The 20,059-nt window shown below is 47.7% G+C and overlaps 1 protein-coding gene across 2 annotated transcripts; it reads left to right on the top strand.

Moving 5' to 3' along the window:
• The first annotated feature begins 8,095 nt into the window (after window positions 1–8,095).
• Window positions 8,096–16,812, top strand: MPV17L (MPV17 mitochondrial inner membrane protein like). Of its 2 annotated transcripts, XM_062179771.1 has the most exons (4): window positions 8,096–8,423; window positions 13,637–13,707; window positions 15,981–16,010; window positions 16,083–16,812. In XM_062179771.1, the coding sequence occupies exons 1-4, from the start codon at window positions 8,114–8,116 to the stop codon at window positions 16,260–16,262; spliced, it is 591 nt and encodes a 196-aa protein (XP_062035755.1). In that variant the 5' UTR covers window positions 8,096–8,113; the 3' UTR covers window positions 16,263–16,812. The 2 variants fall into 2 exon arrangements, with proteins under 2 accessions (XP_062035755.1, XP_062035756.1); XM_062179772.1 differs by lacking the exon at window positions 13,637–13,707 and having other exon boundaries at window positions 16,083–16,186.
• Window positions 16,813–20,059: the final 3,247 nt, after the last annotated feature.

Below are 20,059 nucleotides of genomic sequence, written 5' to 3'. Positions count from 1 at the left end.
GGGAGAGATCTTCTGTCTGTTGGTTCACTCCCCAAATGGTTTCAATGGCCAGAGCTGGGTCAATCTGAAGCTAGGAGCTAGGAGCTTTTTTAGGGTCTCCCACGTGGATGGCAGGTGCCCAAGCTCTTGGACCATCTTCTGCTTTCCCAGGTACATTAGCAGGGAGCTGGATTGGAAGTGGAGCAGCTGAGACTGGAACCAGCGCCCATATGGGATGCTGGCCCGCTTCGCCACAGTGCCAGCCCTGCCATTTGCCTTGATCTAAGTACTTTTCACATAAATTTGTGTCAGTGCAGTGATGAGAGGTGGCTAAGTCACAAGGCAGACTTCTTGGGCATGATTTTCCACATCAGAGCAGCAATAGCATGATTTTTATGACAGAATTGCTTCACATTTCCGGTCACAGGACAATTTAAGGCTCTGGGGGGAGCCCAGCTCTCAAGCTCTTGCTTTTCACCTCTGCTTCTGACCTTGCACAGCTGGAGCAACCTTTCTTTGTGTGCACATTCAGACAGGGAGTGAGTTGTGGGAGTGCATGCCCAACCTCAACCCCACCCATTAAAAGCCAATCAAATAAAAATAAACAAACTCATATTGAAAATTTCCTGAAACATAATTATTTTTATTGATCTCTAGCCATACTGAAAAGCAAAAATTCTGCACTTGCTAGGCATATTTGTCTTCGAGACAAAGAGTCTCCTTCCACAGAGGCCACTGTTGGAGTAACTCCAGAGCTGGCATTCAGCATGAAGGACTTAGGGGGCCAGTGTGGGGTGCAGAGGGTTAAGCTGCAGTTTGCCATGCCAGCATCCATATCAGAGTGCTGGTTTGAGTCCTGGCTGCTCCTCTTACCATTGAGCTCACTGAGAGGCAGCAGAGGATAGCCCAAGTGCATGGGCCCCTGCTACCCATATGGGAGACCCAGGTGGAGTTCTAGACACTTGACTTTGTCCTGGTCCAGCCCTGGCTGTCATGGCCATTTGAGGACTGAACCAGCTGATGGAGGATTTCTATTGCTCTCTGCCTCTCCCTCTCTGTCACTTTGCCTTTCAAATCAAACCAAACTTTTTTTAAAAAATTTATTTATTTATTTATTTGACAGGTAGAATTACAAACAGGTAGAATTACAAACACCGCAGGTGGAGGATTAACTTAGTGCACCATGGCGCCTGCCCCATAAAACTTTTTTTTAAAAAATGAAGGCTGTGGGGCAGATGCTGTGGCGCAGTGGGTTAAAACCCTGGCCTGAAGCGCTGGCATCCCATATGGGCGCCAGTTCTAATCCCGGCTGCTCCTCTTTCGATCCAACTCTGCTGTGGCCTGGGAAAGCAGTAGAAGATGGCCCATGTCCTTGGGCCCCTGCACCCACGTGAGAGACCCTGAAGAAGCTCCTGGCTCCTGGCTTCGGATCAGTGCAACTCCATCCATTGCGGCCATCTGGGGAGTGAATCAGCAGATGGAAGACCTATCTCTCTCTGTCTCTACCTCTCTCTGTAACTCTGTCTTTCAAATAAATAAAGTAATTCTGAAAAAAAAAAAAAAAAGGCTGCAAGGTGGACATTTAGCCCAGTGGTTAAGACACCACTAAGATGCAGTGTCCCACGTCAGAGTACCGAGGTTCGACTCCTGGCTCCAGCTCTTGACCCCAGCCTCCTAGTGATACAGACCTTGGAAGGCAGCAGCGAAGGCCTAGGTAATTGGGTTCCAGCCACTCTCATGGGAGAGCTGGATGGAGGTCCTTGCTCCCAGCAACAGCGGTGGCCCAGCCTTGGCTGTTGCAGGCAGTTGGGGAGTGAATCAGCAGAAGGGAGCTCTCTTTTTTTCTCTATTTGTTCCCACACCCACACCCCACATCTCTCTGCCTCTTGAATAAATAAATAATAATTTAAAAAAAAGGGAAATGGAGTACTGTGGAATGAAGGGGCAGAAGGGTAGGAAAATCATGACAAAGAGAAGAAATATTGTATCTTTGCCGGCTTCCTTTCAGGTGACAAGGAGGGAAGCAGCTGGTTGTTTTCCTGCTCTGAGCACCCCCCCCCCCCACACACACACACAGACAAGCCTTAGAGGTCCAAGCTGAGAGACCACCAGGCACCAGAGTGCTACCTCTTAGGAAGGGTGGTCTTTGCTAACGGCTGCATCTGCTCATTCAAAAACAGGCCAATTGATCTTAGTGCTTTTTTTTTTTTTTTGACAGGCAGAGTGGATAGTGAGAGAGAGAGACAGAGAGGAAGGTCTTCCTTTTTGCCGTTGGTTCACCCTCCAATGGCTGCTGCGGCCGGCGCATCACGCTGATCTGAAGCCAGGAGCCAGGTGCTTCTCCTGGTCTCCCATGCGGGTGCAGGGTCCAAGGACTTGGGCCATCCTCCACTGCACTCCCTGGCCACAGCAGAGAGCTGGCCTGGAAGAGGGGCAACTGGGATAGAATCCGGTGCCCCAACCGGGACTAGAACCCGGTGTGCCGGTGCTGCAAGGCGGAGGATTAGCCTGTTAAGGCACGGCACCGGCCGATCTTAGTGCTTTTTAAGCATAAGAGTCTTTTGCTTGCCAGTGGAAATTTCAGGATTAGCAAGAGAAGCTGGATTTTACACACCACAGCCCGGTTGGTGGTTCTTATTAAGTCTAGATTCATTGAAACAAAATAAAATAATAACAGCTATAATAGGCTTCATTGTAGTCAACTGAAAGTATTTCTTAATGTGATCCTTAGCGGTAAATGGAAGCCCTGTTCCCACGTCAGTACTTACTCACTGCTGAAAGAACTAACAAAACTCTCCTTCTAGCTGCGGGACGACTGCTGGGTGGAACCTGGGCTTGGTGGGTGCTGCGCCTCCCGCGTCTGCCGGTGAGCCGAGCCAGAATGGCTGTGCTTAATCAGAAGTCTGTCTTGGATATGATTAAGGAGTTCAGAAGGAATTGGCACACTCTTTGTAACTCTGAGAGAACTACTGTGTGTGGCGCAGACTCCATGCTCTTGGCATTGCAGCTTTCCATGGCAGAGAACAACAAAAAGAAACAACATGGAGGGGCCGGCGCTGTGGCACAACAGGTTAAAGCCCTGGCCTGAAGTGCCGGCATCCAATATGGGTGCTGATTCTAGTCCCGGCTACTCCTCTTCCACTCCAGCTCTCTGCTATAGCTTGGGAAAGCAGTAGAAAATGGCCCAAGTCCTTGGGATCCTGCACCCACTTGGGAGACCTGGAAGAAGCTTCTGATTTTGGATCGGCTCAACTCTGGCCATTGCAGCCATTTGGGGGAATGAACCAGGGGATGGAAGACCTCTCTGTGTCTCTACCTCTCTCTGTAACTCTGTCTTTCAAATAAATAAAAATAAATCTAAAAAAAGAGAAAAAAAAAAAAACTCTCCTTCTACATGTAACACAGCTCTAAGTGCCCCAGCCATCCCCACGATGCTCGGGGCTATTAAAGCCACGTGAATCTGTTACCTCATGGTTGCTCGGGCTCTGAATCACAGCTTCCAGCGATGGGATGGCGGCACCAGTGTAATGCATTCATTCATTTATCTTAGGGCATCTTCTCTTGGCTAAAGGCCACACAAGTCCTTTGGCATTTGCTTGAGCATTAGATTGTGTTTAGCCACTGAAATTTTTAAAAATTGCTCTTAAGAAGACACAAATATACAGCAGCACATGTAAAACTGGCTCAGCCTCCTCAGTACTCATTTTTCCTTCTTTCATCTCCCATTAAATAAGCACATTGATGGCTTAATAAAGATGGCTGTGGTTTTCGGAGGATCCGTGCCTCTGCAGATGGCTGTAATCCCTTGTTTCACCGGGTTTCTGTGAGTCGATGGAGGGAACTGACACATTCAGTAGACTCCCAATAAGTACTGCTTCCAGGGTGGGATCTGTGGCACAGTGGGTTAAGCCACTGTGGGACACCATACCTCATGTTTGAATGCCTGGTTTGAGTCCCAGCCCTGTTGTTTCTGATCCAACTTCCACCTAATGCACCTGATGACCCAAATACTTGGATCTCTGGCAAGAAGGAGATGGAGTTTCAGGCTCCTGGCTATGGTCTGGCCCAACCCCAGCTGTTACACTCATCTGGGGAGTAAACCAACAGATAGAAGATCTTTTCCTCTCTCTCTCTCTCTCTCTCTCTCTCTCTTTATCTCTGTCATTCTGCCTTTCAGATAAACCTTAAGGAAAAAAAATTAGTACTATCCCTTTGGCGGTTGCCAGATTTAGCAAAATAAATTTGAAAAAATATAGGACACCCTGTTAACTTAAAATTTCACATGAATAATATGGGCTTCATATAAAAGTTCAATAAAGACTTTTTTTTTTTAGTATAGACACCAAATATAGCACGGCACAGACTTATACTAAAAATAGTTATTCATTGTACAAAATTCAAAGCTAACCTGTATTTTACCTGGTAACCTACTTTTTCTCCCATCTAACTTTCCGGCTCACAGCTGCCTTTTCTGAAAAGCCAGTTTCCCACTACTTTTTCTCTCTAACAATTTGCTTAAGGGAATTGCATGGGATCATTAGGGAAATACTTTCCTTTTTTTTTTTTTTTTTTTTTTCATAGACTGTAAGAATTTTCCGTAATTTAGGTAGGGATTTGATCTGGTTATCTAAAGTTTTTAGTATTTGCAAATACAAATCTTTTCCACAACATGTAATTCAGTGCCTGACACATGATGGTACTCAGTGAATAGTTATCAACTGAAATGAAGGAATGAGTGCCTGGATAGACCTGATCTGGATATGTTGAGATGGGTAGTGTGATTTCAGCTAACGTGATCAATTGTTGTTGGAGTGAGACAAGAAGGATTAAAGATCAGGAAAACCCAATAAAGAGGGGTGCAGTCGACTTAATAATGGTCCCAGAAGATGTCCATATTCATCTCTCCTTCTTGTGGCAGTAGATATTATTTTTTTTAAAGATTTTATGTATTGGGGCTAGCGCTGTGGTGCAGCAGGTTAATCCCCTGGCCTGAAGTGCCGGCATTCCATATTTATTTATTTGAGAGGCAGAGTTACAGACAGAGAGAGGTAGAGACACACAGAGAGAGGTCTTCTATCTGCTGGTTCACTCCCCAAATGGCCGCAATGGCTAGAGCTGAGCTGATTTGAAGTCAGGAGCCAGGAGTTTCTTCCAGGTCTCCCACACAGGTGCAAGGGCCCAAGTGCTTGGGCCATTACCTACTGCTTTCCCAGGCCATAGTAGAGAGATGGATTGGAAGAGGAACAGCCGGGTCTCAAACCAGCATCCATATGGGATGCAGCCGCCACAGGTGGGGGATTCACCTACTGCGCCACAGCGCTGGCCCTGGCAGTAGGTATGATTAAGGCAAGGATCTTGGGGTGTGAAGATGATCTGGGATATTATCCACATGAGCCTAATGTAATCACAGAGAGGCTGGAAGGTGATCGACTGCTGATCTGGAAGATGGAGGATGGCAGGGGGCATCTAGAAACCCGACAAGGCAAGGAAATCCGTTCTATTCTAGGACCTCTAGATGGAGCACACCCATGCACACTCACGACTTGTATTTATTATTTCACTCACTCTCTCTCTCTCTCTCTCTCTCTCTCTCTCACACACACACACACACACACAGAACTCTCCCCAAATGCCTGCAAGGCCAAAACCTGGAGCTGTGAACTCAATGCAGGCCTCCCACGTGGGTGGCAGTGGCAGGGACCCAGGTAGGCCATCACCTGCCGCCTCCCAGGGTGTGCATTAGCAGGAATCCTGGAATCAGAGCAGAGCCAGGACTTGAACCCAGGCACTCTGATATGGGATGCAGGTGTCTCAGCTGAAAGCTTAATCACCAGGCCAGACAAATGCCCTCATCTTAGATTTCTGACCTCCAAAACTTTAAGAAAATTGTGTGCTGTCTGAGCCACTGGATTTGTGGCAATTTGTATATGAGAGGGAAATGAGAACTAAGCAAGGAAAGGTGTCTTGGTGAGCTAGGCGCTTGCCTACCCGAGCAAAGTCTCACAGAAAGCTTAACTTGGCACCAGTAACAAGAATAAAGGAACATGAGGGATAGAAATTGGCAAACAGGCAAGTAAAAAGGGCAAAAGAACATAGAAATTAGCCGATTCCCAAGGATGGAAGAGAATGATTGTCTTAGTTTGCTGGGGCTGCTCTAACAAAGCACCAGACTGAGTAGCTTAAACTATGGGAATTTGTTTTCTCACCAGAGCTAGAGGCTAAAGGTCAAAGATTAAGGTGTGCACTGGGCTGGTTTCATTCTGAGGTCTCTCTCCTGGGCCTGCAGATAGCTTCCTCCTTCCTATGCCTTCACATGACCTGTCCTCTGTGCAAAGATCCCTGATCTCTCTCTCTCTCTCTCTCCCCCCCCCAACTTTAAGAGAGACAGAGAAAAAAGAGAGAATCTCTCTGCCAACTTACTCCCCAAATGCTGAAAGCCAGGACCTCAATCCAGACCTGCTATAAGAGTGGCAGGAACCCAATTATTTGAGCCATCATTGCTGCCTCTCAGGGTCTGCATTAGCAGGACGCTGGAAGGAGGAGACAGAGTTGGGAACTGAACTCAGGCACTCTGATATAAGACACAGGCATCTTAACCTCTAGGCTAAATGCCTGAACCTTGGTGTCTCTTCATATGTCCAAATTTCCTGTTCTTATACCAACACAAGACAGACAGGATTGGAGTCCAACCTAAAGGCATCATTTAAAATATCATTTAAGGTATGCAAGTTTCACATATTTCAAATATACAGATTTAGGGACATAGTGATACTTGCCATCCTACCCTCATTTTGATGTCATTACTCCTTTAAAGGCTCTATCTCCAGATATAGTCACATTCTGAGTTATAGGGAGTTAGGGTTCAATGCAGGAATTTTGAAGAGACACAATTCAGCCCACAACAACAGAACTGATAAATTTAGGGACAGTCTACAAAATCACAGATAAAAGTTACATAGCCTGCCTATTGGAGACCAAGGTGAAGTGACCAGTTCAAAGCCGTGTAGAGAGACCCAGGACTGGATGGGTCAATGGCAATAATTTCAGCGAGGCCTGAAGATTAGGAAGTAGCATTGCATCAGGCGATAGGAGTACATGTGTGCTATTTCCTTGTTTTGGTCATTGCACTATGGTTATGTAAGATGTCAATATTTGGGGATGCTTGGATGAAGAGTAAATGGGAACACTTTGTACTATTTTTTGCAACTTTTTTTCCCACGTCTGGAATTCTTTCAAGATTAAAATTTTAACATTTTTAAAATTAGGTAAAATCGAGCAAGTGAATTGAGAGGAGCGAGAGAGGGAGGGAAAGAATGGGATTAGATATTGGAGGAAGAAATAAAGGCAGCAAACAGAAAAACGGGTCCCATGAGGTCAGAGATTCTATCTGGGTTCCCCATGACCTCTGCTTCTGGGACAGTGCCCAGGAGGTCAGCATAGGCTTTGGGAAGCTCTGGTCACAGAGATGACACGTGAGGGCCGGAAGGCAGTAAACACATCAGGCCTCACCTCACATCCAGGAGGGGCCTCCAATGTTAACTTCTGACGTTTTCTACAAACCAAGTTACACAATCACTGTATTGTGCGATGAAAGCAGGACTTATCTGTATGCAAACGTTTAAAAACGCTGCCATTCAGGTAACTGTGCTTTGGTATCCCCTCGCTTTTTTTTTTTCTTCTTTCATTTATTTATTTTTTTGGAGATATAATTCACAGGCCATGAAATTCATTTTATATTCAATGATATCATTCACAAAGTCGTGAAACCAGCACCACTCTCAAGTTATAAAATGTTTGCATCATTCCAAAAAAGAACCCCCTGCTCAGTCATTTTGTGTTTCTGCATCGCCCAGCCCCCTGACTAGCACTAATCTGTCTTCTGTCTCCATAGATTTGCCTATTCTGGGCAATTTCGTGCGAAGGGATCCGTGCATCTTATGGACCAGGCGTATTTCAAACGCCGAGCCTCCGCGGTGGCCAGTGGCCGCCGGATTGGACGCGCGGGTCGGGTGTGCTCAGGGCGCTCATCCGCTCCGCAGCGTCTGGACTCGGCAGGTGCAGGCGGCTTGGGGCGGCGGCGGGCGTGGCTCAGACCGCGGGCTGGGCGGTCGTTCCGGACGCCCACGGCGCGGGCATGGCGGGCTGGTGGCGGGCGCTGGCGCGCGCGGCCCAACGCCACCCGTGGCCCACCAACGTGCTGCTCTACGCCGGCCTCTACTCCTCCGGCGACGCGCTGCAGCAGCGGCTACGGGGCGGCCCTGCCGACTGGCGCCAGACGCGGCGCGTGGCCACCCTGGCCGTAACCTTCCACGCCAACTTCAACTACGTGTGGCTGCGCCTGCTGGAACGCGCGCTGCCGGGCCGCGCGCCGCGCACCGTCTTGGCTAAGGTGCTGTGCGACCAGACGTTCGGCGGACCCGTGGCCCTCTCGGCTTTCTACGTCGGTGAGAGGCAGAGGACCCGGGACTAGGGGCCTGGAAGCAGGGGCAGGGGCCGGGCCAGGGGCCAGGGTTAAGGACTAGGGTAGGAGCCGGGAGCTCTGGGGGCCGGGGACCTGAGCTAGAGGGCAGAGCATAATGGCTGGGCTGTCTGAGCACCGGGATCTGGAGGCCTAAAGTGCAGCTGGTTAGGGATAAAGGAGGCTGGGGTGGAAACTCCGGGGCTAGGATGTGGCTGGGAGGGCCATTTCCCCGTGGCGAGGCCCGCAGGCACCTGGAGGGGACGCCTCCTCCAGGCTACAGCATCTGCAACCCCGGGGGGCCGTCCTGCAGCCAGGAACAGCACCCCCCCACACACACAATGGGGGATGGGGAACCTGGGGTTGGCCCTGGGCCCTCAGTCCCGCCCAGGGTCCTAGTCCTCCTTGTGGTAACGAGATTTTCCCGGGAGTCCCCAACAGAGACTGTGAGGGCCCAGACGCATCCATGATGGCTGGAGAGCCCGACCTGGGGAACCTTCCCGGGGCAGAATACCAAACACAGTGGAAGGGCTCCGTGGTCACAACCATCCTGGCTGTTTCTGTGGTCTTGAGGTGTGTGTGTGGGGGGGGGGGGGAGGTAAGTGGGGAAGGGTGCTCACTCCCTTGGCAAATCTCCATGGGTCCTGGACCACAGAATTCCCCCCAAAATGGGAGAGAATCTCTTAGTGGCTGTTGGTGTCTTCGAAACCGGGGTGGAGGTCAGGCAAACCACCATTGTGGAGAAACTCTGACCCCCGGGTTTTGGTTTGGGGCCGGGTTCAGGGAAGACTGGGTTGCTTGCTGCAGCCTCAGTCAACCACATACATGGTTGGTGGAATCAATGGGCTCCGTGGAATGGGCGCGCTGCGAGCAGGGGCCTCAAACTGCTTTGTCAGGTCTGGGCCTGATCGGCAAACAGGCTCCTCTGCCTGTCAGTGCAGCTGTGACCTTGGGGACCCGCTTCCTACTCAATCCTCAGCCATCCAGGAAGGCAGGTGCTCGCTCTTGTCACTCCTGGGCTACAGACGAGAACACTGAGTCTCAAAGGGGTTTGGGTAGCTCACCCAAAGAAAACAGGATGCAAGCCCTGGTCCTCATCTGGATGCCCTAATGGTGACACTGTTGTCAGTCTGTCTGAAACCAGAGATGCTGGAGGCCCAAGATTCAGGCCTGAGGCACCTGGTACAGACTCCTGCCCAGAGCACTGCTTTCTTTTGCTTTTCACATTTCTGGTCTGGTTCCCCTCTCCTCATGTTACAGTAAGATGGGAGGGGTGGACTGGATGTTTGTTTAAGGCATTCTTTAGAAACTTCGTGGGAGAGGATTAGATGATCCTTTGTGCCAGAGCCAGATTAAGGTCTGGCTAGGCAGTCGGACACCTGGGTTGGACCCCTCTGGTATTAACCTCTTTTCCTCCTTTCAACTCTAGCTACTTCAGTGAACGGTTAGGTGGGTCGAATGCACTGAGGCACATAAGGTGCTCAGCATTTAATTAATGCTGGGTAAGTGGCACACGGTATTACTAATGTTTTGCTGGATTTTTTTTAAAATAAATCTTTCTTTGAAGAATCCCTCTTGGGGTGGATATATAGCTGAGTGGTTAAAATGCCTGCATCTGGCCGGCACCGCAGCTCACTAGGCTAATCCTCGGCCTGCGGTGCCAGCACCCAGGGTTCTAGTCCCAGTCGGAGCGCTGGATTCTGTCCCGGTTGCTCCTCTTCCAGGCCAGCTCTCTGCTGTGGCCCGGGAGTGCAATGGAGGATGGCCCAAGTGCTTGGGCCCTGCACCCACATGGGAGACCAGGAGGAGGCACCTGGCTCCTGGCTTTGGATTGGCGCGGTGCGCCGGCTGTAGTGGCCATTTGGGGGGTGAACCAGCGAAAGGAAGACCTTTCTCTCTCTCTCTCACTAACTATGCCTGTCCAAAAAAAAAAAAAAAAAAAAAAAAAAAAAAAGATGCCTGCATCCCACATCAGAGGGCCTAGGTTGGAAACCTGGCTCTGGCTCCTAACTCCAGTTTCCTGTTAATGAAGACCCTGGGAGCCAGCAGTAAGGGCTCAAGTAATTGGATTCCTGCCTCGCATGTGGGAGACCTGGACGGAGTTGCTGGTTCTTGGCTGCTGGTTTTGGCCCTAGTCCGTCCCATCCCTGGCCAATGTGGGTATTTGCAGAGTGAACCAGCAGATGGGAAAACTCAGTTTATCTCCTTTGTCTTTCAAATAAATAACTTAAAAAAATTTTTTTAAAGAAACCCTTATAATTAACAAATCTCTTATTTCTCCTTCCTCCAAACTGTAGTTGAGGGAGAATTTTTTTTTTTTTAATTTTTGACAGGCAGAGTGGACAGTGAGAGAGAGAGACAGAGAGAAAGGTCTTCCTTTGCCATTGGTTCACCCTCCACTGGCCGCCGTGGTAGGCGCGCTGCAGCCGGCGCACCGCGCTGTTCTGATGGCAGGAGCCAGGTGCTTCTCCTGGTCTCCCATGGGGTGCAGGGCCCAAGAACTTGGGCCATCCTCCACTGCACTCCCTGGCCACAGCAGAGAGCTGGCCTGGAAGAGGGGCAACCGGGACAGGATCGGTGCCCCGACCGGGACTAGAACCTGGTGTGCCGGCGCCGCAAGGCGGAGGATTAGCCTACTGAGTCGCGGCGCCGGCCGGGGGAGAATCTTTAAAGCACTAATTTTTTTTTTATTTTTATTTTTTATTTTTGACAGGCAGAGTGGATAGTGAGAGAGAGACAGAGAGAAAGGTCTTCCATTTGCCGTTGGTTCACCCTCCAATGGCCACCGCGGTAGCGCGCTGCGGCCGGCGTACCGTGCTGATCTGATGGCAGGAGCCAGGTGCTTCTCCTGGTCTCCCATGGGGTGCAGGGCCCAAGCACTTGGGCCATCCTCCACTGCACTCCCTGGCCACAGCAGAGAGCTGGCCTGGAAGAGGGGCAACCGGGACAGGATTGGTGCCCCGACCGGGACTAGAACCTGGTGTGCCGGCGCCGCAAGGCAGAGGATTAGCCTACTGAGTCGCGGCGCCGGCCGGGGGAGAATTTTTAAAGCACTAATTTTTTTTTTTTTAAAGACTTATTTATTTGAGACGTAGAGTTACAGACAGCAAGAGGGAAGGACAGAGAGAAAGGCTTCTCTTCCATCCACTGTTTCACTCTCCAAATAACTGCAATGGCTGAAGCTGGGCAGATCTGAAGCCAGGAGCCAGGAGCTTCTTCCAAGCTAGTGCAGAGGCCAAGCACTCGGGCCATCTTCCACTGCTTTCCCAGGTCATGGGATTCTGGCGCTGCAGGCATAAGCTTAGCCCACCACACCATAACGCCAGCCCCAAAGCACTCTCGTCTTAAAACCCTTCCTAAAAGAGGAGAGTTTTGGGGCTGGTGCTGTGGTGCAATGGGTTAAAGCCCTGGCCTGCAGTGCCGGCATCCCATATGGGTGTTGGTTTGAGTCCCAGCTTCCAATCCAGCTCCCTGCTAATGCACCTGGGAAAGCAGCAGAGAATGGCCCAAGTCCTTGGGCCCCTGCACCCACGTGGGAGACCCTGAAGAAGCTCCTGGCTCCTGGTTTCAGATCAGCTCAGCTCCAGCCTTGCAGCTGTCTGGGGAGTAAACCAGCAGATGGAAGACCTCTCTGTAACTCTTTCAAATAAATAAATTAAAAAAAGAGAGAGAGAGGAGTGTTTTGTTCTTGCTCCCTGTCTTTCCAGGGAGGTTGAAGGCCAAAGTCTTCAGTGTTTTTAGAGAGGCCACACTGAGCACGCTGCAGTCAGACTGATCCGAATACTACAGGAAGCTTAGCAGTTATCCACATCCACCAGCTTTTTTTGAAACAAAGAAATCAAATTTTTAAAATCTTACCATTTCAAACAATGTTTGCAAGTTAAGGTTATCAATGGTTCCACCATCCTCATCCTATTGTTTTTGTGAATTCTTAGTTTAGAAAAAATCATCATTGGGGGCCGGTGCTGTGGCACAGAGGGTAAAGCCACCGCCTGTGATGCTAGTATCTCATATGGGTGCCGGTTCCAGCCCTGGCTGATCCAGTTCCAATCCAGCTCCCTGCTAATGGCCTGGGAAAGCAGCGGGGGATGGCCCAAGTACTTGAGCCCCTGCACCCAAGTGGGAGACCTGGAAGAAGTTCTTGATCTAGTCTGGCCCAGCCCTGGCTGTTGTGGCCATTTGGGAAGTGAACCAGCAGATGCAAGGGTCCCTCTTTCTCTCTTTCTCTCTCTCTGTAACTCTTTCAAATAAATAAATATAAATCTTTAAAAATAATCATCAAAACATAACTTTTATTTTTTAAAAATATATTTGTTTATTTTCATTTTATTTTTGAAAGGCAGAGAGCCAGGGCCAGAGCAAGAGTGACAGCGGGGCCAGCACTGTGGCGCAACGGGTTAACGCCCTGGCCTGAAGCACCGGCATCCCATATGGGCGCCGGTTCAAGACCCGGCTGCTCCACTTCCAATCCTGCTCTCTGCTATGGCCTGGGAAAGCAGTAGAAGATGGCCCAAGTCTTTGGGCTCCTGCACCTGTGCGAGAGACCCGGAAGAAGCACCTGGCTCCTGGCTTTGGATTGGTGCAGCTCCGGTCATTGAGTGAACCAGTGGATGGAAGATCTCTCTGACTTTCCTCTCTCTGTAACTCTGACTTTCAAATAAATTAAAAAACAAAAACAAAACAAAACAAAAAAAAACCAAGAGAGTGATATTCCATCTACTGGTTTACTCCCCAAATGCCTGCAACAGGCAGGGCTGGGTCAGGCTGAAACCAGGAGCCTGGAATTCTATCTGGGTCTCCCACATCGGGGCAGGAACCCAAGGGGCTGTCACCTGCTGCCTCCCAGGGTGTCCATTAGCAGGAAGCTGGAATCAGAAGTGGAGACAGGACTGGAACCCAGGCACTCTGATATAGAATGTGGGCATGGAGACTTAGCTAACCACTGCACCAAAGCCTACCCCATTATAACATTTATACCCTGCTGGTCTCACTTTGTATTTATCATCCCTTTAAAATTTGTCTCGTTTTGAAATGGAGGTTATGTTTTCTTTCACTGTTGAGTCAGAAGGAATATATTCAATGAGTGATAGTAGTTATTTTGCATATTGAAATAGGTGACTTGACTATATGCTGTTATATAGTTAGTAATCTTCCTTCAGAATCTTTTAAAATTCTTTTGATATTTTTGTGTGTAAATAGGTATGAGCATTCTCCAAGGAGATGATGACATATTTCTGGACCTGAAACAGAAATTCTGGAATACATATAAGGTAAGACAGGCTTTTAAAAATATAATATTTTTATTTATTTTTTTTTGACAAGCAGAGTGGACAGTGAGAGAGAGAGACAGAGAGAAAGGTCTTCCTTTTTGCCGTTGGTTCACCCTCCAATGGTTGCCGTGGCCGACGCACCATGCTGATCCGAAGGCAGGAGCCAGGTGCTTCTCCTGGTCTCCCATGGGGTGCAGGGCCCAAGCACTTGGGCCATCCTCCACTGCCTTCCCGGGCCACAACAGAGAGCTGGCCTGGAAGAGGGGTAACCGGGACAGAATCCGGTGCCCTGACTGGGACTAGAACCCGGTGTGCTGGCGCCACAAGGCGGAGGATTAGCCTATTGAGCCGTGGTGCCGGCCATATTTTTAATATTTTTAACATTAAATACTTTTTTTTTTAATTTATTTTTTTTAATTTTTGACAGGCAGAGTGGACAGTGAGAGAGAGAGACAGAGAGAAAGGTCTTCCTTTTGCCGTTGGTTCACCCTCCAATGGCCGCCGCGGTAGCGCGCTGCGGCCGGCGCACCGCGCTGTTCTGATGGCAGGAGCCAGGTGCTTATCCTGGTCTCCCATGGGGTGCAGGGCCCAAGCACTTGGGCCATCCTCCACTGCACTCCCTGGCCACAGCAGAGAGCTGGCCTGGAAGAGGGGCAACCGGGACAGGATCGGTGCCCTGACCGGGACTAGAACCCGGTGTGCCGGCGCCGCAAGGCAGAGGATTAGCCTGTTGAGCCACGGCGCCGGCCAACATTAAATACTTTTAATAAAACCATTCTTGGGGTTGGCACTGTGGCGTAGCGGGTAAAACCACCACCTGCAGTGCCAGCATCCCATATGGGTGCTGGTTCAAGTCTTGGCTGCGCTACTTCCGATCCAGCTCTCTACTATGGCCTGGGAAAGCAGCAGAAGATGGCCCAAGTCCTTGGGCCCCTGTACCCGCATGGGAGACCCAGAGGAAGCTCCTGTCTCCTGGTTTGAGTTCAGCTCAGCTCTGGCTGTTATGGCCAATTAGGGAGTGAACCAGTGAATGGAAGACCTATCTCTCTCTCTCTCTCTGTGTGTGTGTGTAGCTCTTTCAAATAAAAATAAATCTTTAAAAAAACCCACATTCTTACAATCGGGATCCAGTTTGGTTGACAGAGGGGTCCAATATCTTTATTTTTTAAAGATTTATTTATTTGAAAGGCAGAGTGAGAGAGGGAGAGACAGAATGAGAGAGAGAGGGCGAGAGGCAGAGAGAGAGGTGGAGAGAGAGAGAGAGGGAGAGATAGATATCTTCCATCTACCAATTCACTTCCCAGATGGTTGCAACAGCCTGGGCTGATTCAGGAACTCCACCTTGTTTGCCACATGGATGGCAGGGACCCAAGCACCTGGGCCATCTTCCACTACCTCCAACCTGCCGTGGCACAATGCTGGCCAAACTCTTGACAAAGGGATCTTGAATTTGGGTTTTTGTTTTTGTTTTTGTTTTTTGGACAGGCAGAGTTAGACAGTGAGACAGAGAGACAGAGAGAAAGGTCTTCCTTCCGTTGGTTCACCCCCTAAATGGCCGGTACGGCTGGTGATCTGAAGCCAGGAGTTTCTGATTGAATTCTGAGCTCCTGGGCTTTGCCTGGGCTCCTGGCTGTTGAAGGTATTTGGGGAATGAACCAGCAGATGGAAAATGTCTGTCTTTCTCACTCTGCCTTTCAAATGAAATAAATAAATAAAAACATGTTTTCAAATTTTTAATACCTAACAGCTTTTCCCACAACTTTCTATTCTCTCACTTCTAAAAGCCATAGGCAGTCTTAATTTAATCAGCTTAGTCTGAAATATAATAGTACCTAAGCATGCTGTCCACCTGGTATTTCTTAATCTTATAGAATGAGCAGTGTGATTAAAAGGCATTCTAGGTCGGCGCCGCGGCTCAATAGGCTAATCCTCCACCTTGCGGCGCCGGCACACCAGGTTCTAGTCCCGGTCGGGGCACCGGATTCTGTCCCGGTTGCCCCTCTCCCAGGCCAGCTCTCTGCTTTGGCCCAGGAGTACAGTGGAGGATGGCCCAAGTGCTTGGGCCCTGCACCCCAGGGGAGACCAGGAGAAGCACCTGGCTCCTGGCTTCGGAGCAGCGAGATGCACCGGCTGCAGCGGCCATTGGAGGATGAACCAACAGCAAAAAAGGGGAAGACCTTTCTCTCTGTCTCTCTCTCTCACTGTCCACTCTGCCTGTCAAAAATTAAAAAAAAAAAAAAAAAGCATTCTAACACAGTTTTTCTGTGTTGCAGACTGGTCTGATGTACTGGCCCCTGGTACAGGTGAGTTGCACACAGAACACTAAGCCCTGCTTTGGCTTCTGTGGAGCCCTCACCCCCCTCTCTCTGTTCCAGCTGACCAACTTTGGCCTCGTTCCTGTTCACTGGAGAACAGCTTACACTGGACTCTGTGGCTTCCTCTGGGCCACCTTCCTTTGCTTCTCTCAGCAGAGTGGTGACGGCACACTGCGGTCGGCTTTCACTCTCCTTCGCAGAAATGAAGCCGGGGCAGTTGGGAGGCCCCCGGAGAAGTGAGGGGTCGACAGCTCCCTTAAAGTGACCACATTTTGCTTTTCTAAAATGCACTGGGTGGCCTGTGGAGAAATACTTGACTTCCCAGTCGTGTGCTGCATTTTGAAGAATTACTGTTCCACAGGCTCACTTGCTCTTTAATTACCAATGATTATTTACGTGTATTCAAACCCCTCCCCTCTTCCAGTCTGAAAGTCTTAATTCCTGAATATTTTCACTTCTCTAATATTTTGATTAATATTGATTAATATTGTAAAAGTGGCAGATGTCCATTTTAGAATAATTAATATTTATAATCTTATATTTTGATGCCAGTTGATTTCAGGAACTCCACTTTTGATTGTCTACTTCTGTATTTTAAAACCTCAGGTTATCTCCTTAACACTTTTGGGTCAGATTGCCTTTAGTACCACAAATAATCCTTATAGTACATTTCTACTTACATACAACTCAGTCAATGAGAAGACTGAATAATTTGATCCTTCCCATACCATATACTAATTTATTGTTATGCTGATACTAAGATACTATAAGTACATTTTAATCATCAAAACAGTAAGTGTTTTGTAAGTGTGTTTTGTACAGAATGTACTTTATCAGTGTCTTCTACTTTTATAATTTCTGAGTTAAGTACATTTTAATTGATAATTTTTGGTTTTGAGCCTTTTCAGTTGGCTACAGCATTCCATTTTCAAGATATATGAAATAATTCAGCTTCTTAATGAAATACACTGAATGAAAAGTTCTACAACACAAGTTTTCTTCCTCTGGAAGGACGAATTCTCACCCATATGATACCACGGAAGGTAGTCACCTTGCATTTCACACCAATAGTTATCTTTAAAATTCAGCAGTTTAATATAAATCTTTATACTTTAAGGTAGACATGAAAAACTTAATTAAATCTTTCAGATTTATTCAGTTTGTCTAACCTCAGGTTTAAAAATTATCTATCTCAAGAAGTTTCAGCAAATTTCAATTAAGAATTATACCATTCTGTTGTTTCCAATGGTATATTTTCATGTTTTACAATGTTGAACACTTAACTGTTCATTTATCTCAAAAATGGATACTTGAGGCTAATTTAAGAATGTATACTTAAAATTTCTATGCATATATAATTTTAATGTTTATAAAAATCATAAGTATATAACTTCTAAGTATATAATTTATCTGAATTGAATAGGTATTAGTATATTTTATATTAGAACAATATAGAAATAAGGAAATTTCTAGGTGGTCTAAATTGTAAAACAATTTGTTTTTGAATTATTATTATTTTTTTTTTTGACAGGCAGAGTGGATAGTGAGAGAGAGAGACAGAGAGAAAGGTCTTCCTTTTTGCCGTTGGTTCACCCTCCAATGGCCACTGCGGCCGGCGCATCTCGCTGATCCGAAGCCAGGAGCCAGGTGCTTCTCCTGGTCTCCCATGTGGGTACAGGGTCCAAGGACTTGGGCCATCCTCCACTGCACTCCCGGCCATAGCAGAGAGCTGGACTGGAAGAGGGGCAACCAGGATAGAATCCGTGTTTTTGCATTATTTTAAAAGCAGTTAATAGAACAGAAAAGCTATTTCATGATAGATGAGGCAAATACTGTCAAAAGCTTATCCAGGGTGATTACAGCAAGTACTACCAGGCAAGGTTTTAGATGAGCTTCAACATTACTTTTATGATGCAAGCTTTGGAAAAACAGACCTTGTTTATATTGTCAAAAGAAAAAAAAGGAAAGCTTAGTGTTCACAAAAATTACAGTATGATGGTCTTCACTAATACTGTACTGTGCTAATTCTGAATTTTTGCAAATAATACACTTAATTTTCATGCAATGGTAATTTTTTGTTCTGGTGTGAAAAATAGAACTTATTCTAAATACAAGCATAGTTTAACCACTTCATGGAAAAATGGAATTAAAAGTATAAGTTTATTTGGGTGCAAAAATAATATTTAAATCTATGCATAAGTTTTTTATAGTACTCACTGACCACATATTATTAAAATTTTTTTCATCAAAATAAACTCATGCCTCTTTAAAAAAGATTTATTTATTTATTTGAAAGGTAGAATTACACAAAGAAAGGAAAGGCAGAGAGAGAGAGAGGTCTTCCATCCACTGGTTCACTCCCCAATTGGCCGCAACAGCCGGAGCTGCACCGATCTGAAGCCAGGAGCCAGGAGCTTCTTCTGGGTCTCCCACACGGGTGCAGGGGCCCAAGGACTTGGGCCATCTTCTACAGTTTTCCCAGGCCATAGCATAGAGCTGGATCAGAATTGGAGCAGCCAGGATCTGAACTGGCATCCATATGGAGAGCCTGTACTGCAGGCGGCAGCTTTACCCAGTATGCCACGTGCTGGCCCCTAAATTCACACTTTTAATCCCAGTTTCCACAGACTTTGAAGCACCCTCAAAATACAGGGTATGGCTGTTGTAGAATTCTGCCATCGTCAGTGACACATGCCCTAGACCTTCCAGGGTTTACAACTGGGCAGGCAGCGCCACTCTTTCTCCCGGTTCTCGCCATTCTCTAAGATTTCTTCACACTTGTTGGATGTTGCCCCACCACACTCTGGCCCCAGCTTGCTCAGGTAAAGGATAAACCTATAATTTATTTCCCTTGGTAGAGTCAAGATAGACTGGATTCTCAAAGTAACTTTACTTAATACAAGCACAAAAAGTGATACTGAAAACATTGTAACAAACAAACAAACACAACAATAACAATGACAAAGCAGCTTACAGGATACTGGTTACTGATCCTTTTGTGGTTAGTTTGAAGTCATGGATCACAGACCCTGTTCTAGGTCCAGGCATCTGGGGCGTTGGTCCTGCAGCTCTCAGGGCACCTTCTCCACATTCTTTCTTTTATGACTTTGTCATGGTGTGACAGTGCCATTGGACATCCACCGCCAGGAAGCAGACTGCCTGGCCCAGCCACCAGCACAATCAAGAGAAAGCCAGGGTCTCATCTTTTGGACTCCTCTTCTCTATTTCCAGTCTCCAAGATACATCTTGTCCTGGATAACTGGAAAGTGATTTTTCAAGTCATGGGCAATCTTCCCTTCTATACAAAGGATGCAACTACCCTTATAATCCGTCAGGGTAACCACAGCTATTAAAGTAACCATAATCCTTATGTAAAGAAGTCACAAATGTTATTAAATGGCCAGTGTGTGCACCGAATGAGGATAAACACCACAGTGATAACATTGTTAGGGAGTTCACCATCTAACTGGAAAGATAGTTAAAACAAAAACAAAACCGGGGGTCAGCATTGTGGTATAGTGTTAAGCTGCCACCTGGGATGCTGACATTCCATATGGATACTGGTTCAGGTTCTGGCTGCTCCTCTTCTGATCCAGCTTCCTGCTCATGTGCCTGGGAAAGCAGCAGATGATGGCCCAAGTGCTTGTGCTTCTGCACCTGTGTGGGAGACCTGTATGAAGCTCCTGGCTTTGGCCTGGCCTAACCCTGCCACTGTGGCCATTTGGGGAGTGAACCAGCCGATGGAAGATCTGTCTCTGTCTCTGTCTCTGTCTCTCTGTCTCTGTCTCTGTAACTCTTCCTTTCAAATAAATTTTAAAAAAATCTTAAAACAGCAACAAAAAAACCCCTGATCATCAGGTTAGGGACATCTACTCCAACCCACCATGCTTGAATGACATGGTGATAGGTGGCCACCAGAAAGCTTGACTACTGCTCTATAATATGCTCAGCTTTAGCAGGTCAGTGACATAAGCAGTGGGTACTTTGAAGCCCTGGTGCCCTGGTAATCTGGAGGAGACTCTTGAGCCAGGACGGAA

The sequence above is a fragment of the Lepus europaeus genome, chromosome 21 (genome assembly GCF_033115175.1).
Source record: "Lepus europaeus isolate LE1 chromosome 21, mLepTim1.pri, whole genome shotgun sequence".
Taxonomy (NCBI): domain Eukaryota; kingdom Metazoa; phylum Chordata; class Mammalia; order Lagomorpha; family Leporidae; genus Lepus; species Lepus europaeus.
The sequence above is the reverse complement of the archived record's forward strand: the minus strand, read 5'-3'. Positions and strand labels throughout refer to the sequence as shown.